At 31.0% G+C, this 8,195-nt stretch overlaps 1 protein-coding gene across 1 annotated transcript; it reads left to right on the top strand.

The window, feature by feature from the left end:
* Positions 1-565: 565 nt before the first annotated feature.
* LOC127085506 (uncharacterized) lies at positions 566-2,114 on the top strand. The gene is made up of 2 exons (XM_051026025.1): positions 566-874; positions 1,456-2,114. Exons 1-2 carry the CDS (start codon positions 707-709, stop codon positions 1,873-1,875), a joined length of 588 nt encoding a protein of 195 aa, XP_050881982.1. The 5' UTR covers positions 566-706; the 3' UTR covers positions 1,876-2,114.
* Positions 2,115-8,195: the final 6,081 nt, after the last annotated feature.

Raw genomic sequence — 8,195 nt, forward strand, 5'->3', positions numbered from 1 at the left:
TGTCTCTATTTTCTTCAGACCTAGAGGAGAAACGATTTACCAGTGAAATACCTAGGAAAATCAAATTCTTCCTCCATTCTAAAATATATCTGACTTCGTTCCATGTTTGCACGCCACCATCACCAATCACATAATTTTTCAAAAAATATATATATCAAAGATGTTTTTTATAAACTACTTAAAATAGTTTTAAATTTTAATAACTTTTTAAATATTTTTATATATAAAAGTTTATAGTAAAAAGATGATATAATTAAAACAAATTTTTATGAGAAACGGTTTAAAATCAATTTTTATTTTAAACTTAAATTTTTTTTTCAAAAAAATGTATTAATATAAAAATTATTCTTAAAAGAAACAATCAAACTCTCAGTTTCAAAATAAAATATTAAAAATCAGTTTCATAAAAAAATTATGTTAATAAACAATGATGAAACGATAATTGTAAATATTTTGCAACAAATTTAATATATTAGGAACTCATTAAAATATATATTTTTTAAAATACTTTTAATGCAACTTTTTTGGGTACAAACTTTTAATGTAACTTTAAAAAACATATAAATGAAAAACCAATCCATGGACTGGGTTCTGCCTCATCATCATTATCTTCATCCACTCATTACCATTTCTTAGGATTCTCTTGTTCATCTTAACAATCAAGAGATAAGAGAAACCAAAAAAGGAAAAAAAGAAAGAAAAACTTATGATGATGACAATGAAAACCTCACCATCCATTTGTAGTAACAGCTTCATCTTCTACTCTTCTCCATCAACACAAAACTCTCACACTTTCTCACCTTTCCTTGTCAAATCCATGGCTACTCCCAAACCTCCTCCACCATCTGTCTCTAGAACCGTAGCTTCTAAAAAGGTCAGTGCAAAATAATCACTGCATAATCAATATATTTTCCTTCTACTTGTTATTATGATTTGTTATAATTTATATAGTTTCTTAAATTTTGATTCCTTATATGCAATATTATGAGGAGTGCAACTGTGGAACATGTGGAACATAAATTGTTATTGATATGTAAGAAAAAGATTGGTATAAAACATTTCTACTCTAAGTAGAATTTAACATAAGCATTTGAAATGATATTGCACGGATTCGAATCCGCATTTTAGAGCCGTCTAAAGTTTTTAGAGATACAGGCTTGTTAACTATGGTTTATGGTTTAACCCTGACAAGACAATTGAAGATTTTTTTTTAGTTCTTTAGAGAAAATAATTAATAATGAGTAGAAACTCATACATACAATCGTGACTATCAGAATTCAAAGTCTGGTGATTGCGTATAACCTATCAATATCAGCTTTTTTCTGTTATGTCAGAGCCCGACAATTTTAAGACTATATGCTTTAATCCACCTGCACACTTTTAAAGACGGCCCTCTTGTTTTCGGTGTCAAAATTTTGATTTTTAACTGTTGCTAATTCACTAACACAATTGCAGAATTCAACTGTATTTCCACTTGGGGAAAAACCTAGGAGTGCTGTAACAGCATCACCATCCATAAAACTTCTCACAAGAATGGAACAGCTGAGACTCTTAACAAAAGCCGAGAAAGCGGGGTTATTATCGGCCGCAGAGAAATTCGGGTTATCTCTTTCAACGATAGAGAAGCTTGGACTCCTCTCAAAAGCAGAAGAACTCGGTGTTCTGTCGGCTGCTACTGATCCAACAACACCAGGATCACTCTTCACACTCAGCTTTGTTTTACTTGTTTTAGGACCTTTGTTTGTTTACCTTGTTCCTGAAGATAACTTTGGTGAGATTGGATTACAGGTTGTGGTTGCTTTGATCAGTGTTGTTGGTGGTTCTGCTGGTTTTGCTGCATCAAGTTTCGTGTCTAATTTGCAGAACCTAAAATAAGTTTTATGATGTTTGGCGGGGCCGTCTTAACTATGATAAATATTTTACGAGGCTCTATTTAGTTATTATTTAACGGTGTCAAAATTTGAATACTGTGCGGTGATCTGGCTTGCAGGCTCTCAAAGACGACCCTGATGTTTGGTTTGTTATATAATTATATTAGTTCTTTGTAATTTTATTGCATTATGATATATGAAGAAACGAGAAATACTTAATGGATTCATTTGTTGATTTGTGAATGATAGGTCTTTATATAAGGAAAAGAAACAGACTTAACACTTTTTGTGTCAAATGTAGTTACTCTAAGAATTTTTGTTTCAGTTGTGTGATGTTATAAACTACAACAAGCTCTTTTTCATATAGAAATTACTAATCTCATGAGCAATGTTGTATCCAAGAAGATGGTGCTTCTGGTTTAGTACAAGATGATTTTGCAGTAGCAATTGTTGTCGGATTCTGCAAATTGTTCTTTAAATAAAATGGGTCGGAGCATTGGAACACATTCACATTCATGCAATAGATTTAATTATAATTATTTTGATTTTTAATAATTTTTTTTTTTATATATTAAATTTTAATCATTGTATTTTTTTTTTTTAAATTATTGAAAAAAGTTGAACTTTTTAAAAATTTAACGTTTCCGGTATAGAGCTTGTTGCTCCTCCTGCCCTTTTAAAATAGTGAACTTTTACTGCTGCAACATTATCTACTAAACCAAAAGCACGAGTTCTAATACATTATGTTTTTTTTCTAACTTAATACAATATTTAACTTTTTAAAGTTTTACTGCGATATTTTATGTTAAAATCAATGATTATAAGAATGACGCTGAAATACTAGGGATTAACAAACCCCTATATCTAAAATGACGATATACATGGCAAAATTGATGTATTGGATGAATATGAATTGGATCGTTAATGGATGGATCAAAACAATCCATTAGTCCATTAACAATCCATTAATTTTTTTTTTTAAAATATCCCATCCAATCTATCCAATCCATCCATTATCATATTTTTAGTGGATGGGATATCCATCCATCCTTTTTTATTTCTTTGAATTTTTTTTTTGAAAAAGATCACTTATTTTTTTGAATTTTTTTTTCAGAAAGTTTTTTATTTTTTTCAACCAAATAATATCAGTTTTTTTCAAAAAAAAATATATTTTTGTATTTTTGAAAAAAAATATATTTTTTGTATTTTAAAAAAAAATATTTTTTTTCGAAAAAAATAAATTTATTTTTATTTTTCAAAAAAAATTTGATTTTTTTTCGAAAAAAAATATTTTTTATTTAAAAAAAAAAAATTTAAAAATTTTATTTTTTTAAAAGTAGATATAAAAATCCATTGGATCATTAAAATGTGTTGGATAGATTGGATCAATCCATGCTTATAAATGAATGGATTGGATCAATCCATTAACTTAATTTTTATGTAGTGGATGAATTGGATGGATTGAATGGATTTTCTCTTAATGGATCCAATTGCCACCCCTACGATATACGATTGCAATTGCAAAATTATCTGAGAAATTCTGGAATCCATGAAATAAAGAAAATATTGAATTTTATTAAATCAAAGATATTTCTAATAGCCTCCCATGAGTGTTTAAATGCAGGAAAAAGAAATTCTAACGAGCTTTTAATCCAAAACAGAAATAAAATAGAAATAAAATCCTAATTAATCTAAAAAAAAAAAGAAGAAATGAAATAGGAATTTGCGAAAAATATTAAAATCTTATTTTTGGACCTGAAACAAACTCGAATGTCTTAAAAAGCCTTCCTACATCAGTCGCCTCCACCTCTGAAGAACTTGACCCCAAGTTCTCTTCTTGATAAAGAGCCTAATCTATTTGATATTCATGAATGTCAACAACATAGAAAGTATTGGCTATATTCGTGGAATCTGGGAGAGTTACTACGTAAGCATTATCATTGATCTTTCAGGTCATTTTGAACGGATCATACTTGCGTGACTGCAGTTTGCTGTAAGTGTAACGGTAAATTCATGACCATCAAACTATGGATAAACTTAACGTCAATAAAATCAGAGTCGCCACCGCGCTTTTATTATTTCCAAAGGAAAAGGGAAAAGTACGAACAAAACCCAAAGATAAGAAGTTTTCAAATCAAAACTAATAAAATACCAGAGATACAATGGTTATACAGAGGGAAGTTGTTAGCACCCAAAATATCCTAGGTACTCCTAGGGAGCCCTTTTTTTATGTGTGCATGTGTTTTGGTATAAAATGATGTTTGCAATAAATAGAGTGTGAGGGTGAGAAAATAATTCATTAATTATATTTTTGTGTTTGACAAGACCTTCGGACTTGTGCCTACGTATCAACATAAAATGAGGAATCAAAACCTCGTAGTTCGTGGTATCAATTTCAAAATGAGTGAATTACTTTTAACAAAAAATTAAGTTTAGAAGAGGCACAAAAGGCCTAAAAGAGTTTGAATGAGTATTAGTTCTTTTTGTCTTTTTTTTTTTTGAAATTTTAAGTCAACATAGTTAAGTTCATTTACAAGTTTGATTTAAGAAAAGGGTTTTAAAAATGCAATGGCATAAGGCCAAAGTTTTTAATTTGCAATAAGGTTTAAGTTTGAAATCACAAGCAAAGAAGATTTTTGAAAAGAGGGGAGAGATTTGAAATTTAAGAAATGAGAGGAGATGAAGAGACTAATCCTAAGCAAAAATTTAAAATTTAAGGGTTGAAAAGATCAGACCAATGGGACGCAATCCAATAGACAAGAATGTCATATAGAAACCAACTTTTCCTTTGGACTTTAAATCAAGCAATATCAATAAGCAAGTAGCAAAATGAAGAGCAAGGCATCAAATAAAGATAACCACATCCAAGCTAGCAACTTCATAGTCTTCTTCATAATCTTCCCCATGTATCAGATGACATACTCCTTGAATGGATCAGAATAAGGCATTAGACACAGGTTCAAAGTATCATTTGCATCAAGACCATGTAGCAGATGAATTCATGAAGATCTCAACAGTTGCATCAGGTGAAAACTCAAATCACAAGAATTTGCTTTCAGAAATGTTGGCATTGGCCAAATCCTTTTGCATAGGGAATGTTGCCTAATTCTAAGTCCAAAACTCAGATCAAATCCAACAGTCCACACAAACATTTTTTAGGGATTTTTATTGTTTATTAAGTATTTTAAGATCCTAATACCATAATCCCAAACAAAGTACACAAACAAATATATATATACAATCACAATATATGGCTCAAGTGAGCAAAGTAAAAATGGCATAAGCATAAACAAGTTAAATGGTATGTATAACGGCAAATGATAAATGGCTTGAATTTAAATTGCATAAAGTAAATGACTTGAAATTTAAAGCAATTATAATAGAAGTTAGTCAAAGGTTAGTTGATTAGATGTTAGTGAAGTTTTGCTTTTCAATTGTTTAAGTCATTCTTTGGAGAACACTCAACCCTCTATTCACAAGCATGGATCCTTGAACCAAGACATCTTCCAAAGGAAGGAAAAAAGGCCAAGTTTCCACATAATACCATGAAAGGGGGGAGACTTACAATCTCACTTACTAGAATGCTATGTCTTTTGGTCAAAATTTAGTGCTATGTTAAGTAATCGTAATTGGACTTATGTGGAAGTCACAATTATCTGAGGTCGGACAATAGAAATTTTGGTGTTAATGCATGTTAGAGATATGGTAAAATGAACCATACTCCTAAAACATATCACACACAAAAATAAAATGATCAAAGGAGGGACCTAATCTCATCCATACTTGTATTGGTTCATCTAACACAAAGTTATTGATGAACCAATTAGCCTTATGATATTGAGATGTCATTGGTTAATGGAAGGGGTGAGATAGAATGAGATTGAAGATGAAGAGGAAGAGGAAATGAGACAAACACAAATTGGTCATGGGGGGAATTTTTATCAAATTAAAATCATTCATTCATTTTGGGAGATGAAATGTACATTTCATCAATCTCCTAAATCTAATGATTTTAATCCAACAAAAATCAAATCAACCTTGACCAAGACCCAAACACATAGTCAAAACTCCACAAGTATACAAAAATGGCTCAACATAATTTTCACACAATTAAACAATTAAAAATCAAATTAAAATGCATTAAATTAAATTATGTTTGACCAAAAACCTAAAATCTCTTCAAAACACCAAATAAATGGCGAAGAGATTTATCATAGGTCAAACAAGGTCAAAGGACCTTGGAGAAAAAATCTCATTATTTTTGAAAAGTCAGAAGTATTTTTAAACAATTAAAAATATGCACAAAAAAACAACTAAATCATGAAAAATATCAATATTGATCCAAAAAATAATTTTAATTCAGAAAATGAAAGAGAAAAATATTTAAAAGTTTTTGGTGAAAGTCCCATATTTTTGGGATCAATAATGAAATTAACATGAAATAATGAAAAATAAGCAAATAAAAGGAAAATTCAAAAATTCAAAAAAACGTGGATCATCTGATCTCCCACATTAATTGAGGTGGCAGATCAGATGGTGATCAACACGCTTTCCACATGCACTTCAGTCAAATGAGACACACATGTGGTAATCACAATCAACGTCCAAGATTAAAACATTTTAAAAGGATCCTGTGGTTGAGAAGCTTGCCAACACATCGCCGGAACTAGAGCTCCGGTCTTCTTCTCTGGTGGACCTCACCGGTCTGGTCCACCTTCAACTATCACCAAAATGAAAAAGCAAGACATGGATTTAAAGAAAAAATGCTCAGGAGCTCGAAATATGGCCTCAATTTTGTCCAATTCCAAGTATATGAAAAGATACAGGGAGTTGAATTTTGAGGATGATGAACTGAGTTGCTTCGATTTGACGTCAAAGCAACTCAATCTTGTTGCCTATATTGGTAGGACTTCAGCAAACCAAAAATCAACAAGAATAGTGTAGAATTAAGAGAGAATCGAAGAGAAGAAGTTTCTGAAAAATCACCTTCGAGTTGATCTAATTCCACTTGATCTTGATCTGGATTTGATTGCTTTCTCCTCCTATTGCTTGCAAAAACCAAATGAGATGCAAAGGGAAGTGAATTTCTGGAGTTTGAACTTCCAAACAGAAGATGAAGTTCAAGCCTGATTTCAAGAGAAATCTCAGAAAATTCTATGGCAGTGAGGGTTTGAGATGGTCTAGCAAAGCTTGGGCAAGGTGTTGAAGATGAATCTGAAGCCTTAAGCTTGTTTAAATAGGTAATGCACTTGATATTTACACCACTTGAAAATTGGACAAATTTGGAAACCTTCTTGCATGAGTGCATGGGCAATGGTTTATGCCTTGAGAATGATGCAATCCACTTCCCATTCATGTGTAAGGAGTACTGAATGCATCATGTTTAAGCATGCAAAAGATATTGATCATTTGAAATTCAATCTTGCCAAAACACTTTCCATAATGAAGGCATGCACAAGTTCCTTAATTTTAACCTAAATGAGATGATCTTTGATGTTTTGGAAATGTGATATCAAGGGGAACAACTTTCATGTTGAACACGTTTTCATTTGAAGCTTGGATCATGATTAATTTTGAGGTGGAAGTTTGGGAAATCAAACATATTTGAATTTTTTTTAAGTCCTAAGTCAAATGTTCACTTCTTCCTCCTTGAATAAATTTTTCTATGGACTTCAAATGACAAAAGTTCCTTCATAAAAGTTGTATCTCTTTCAAACATATTCAATATGGTCACAAATTTGACCTCATTTGGATTTGGCATGAAGGAGTTATGCATTTTAGAAGTTGAGGAAAATTACTTGTTCAATGGTATTGGCCCAAAATGACCTATAATGTTTTCACTTGGCACATGCATTTGCAAGTTGAATTTACACTTACTACAAAAAGAAAAGTTAAAGTAGACATATTAAATTTGATCATTAAATTTTAATTTTATTTCATCTCATAAAAATTGATCAAGTTATGGTCTTGAGAAGTTGACCTCCAAACTAGGGTTCAGACAAAATGACCTATAATCTTTCAGCATAAAAAATAACTTTCCAAGCAAAACTAGCTCTTGACTTTAACATGAAAGTTGTTTGGACTGTCACTTTTATTAACTTTGATCTTGGAATAATTTTCATATGAAAAATATTGTAGGAGATAGGGTCTAGGGAACCCCAGTTTTGCTAGTTGACTTTCTCTGGTCAACCACCATGAACCAACTTGCTAGCTTAACATTCTCTTGACTTTTGGGACTCGTGGAGGACCATATATGCATAATATGAAGTAATGTGAAGTATACCTTGAAGTATTTGATCAATTATTGAAGAAACTTGTTGAAGA

Source organism: Lathyrus oleraceus, chromosome 5, assembly GCF_024323335.1.
Source record: "Lathyrus oleraceus cultivar Zhongwan6 chromosome 5, CAAS_Psat_ZW6_1.0, whole genome shotgun sequence".
Classification (NCBI taxonomy): domain Eukaryota; kingdom Viridiplantae; phylum Streptophyta; class Magnoliopsida; order Fabales; family Fabaceae; genus Lathyrus; species Lathyrus oleraceus.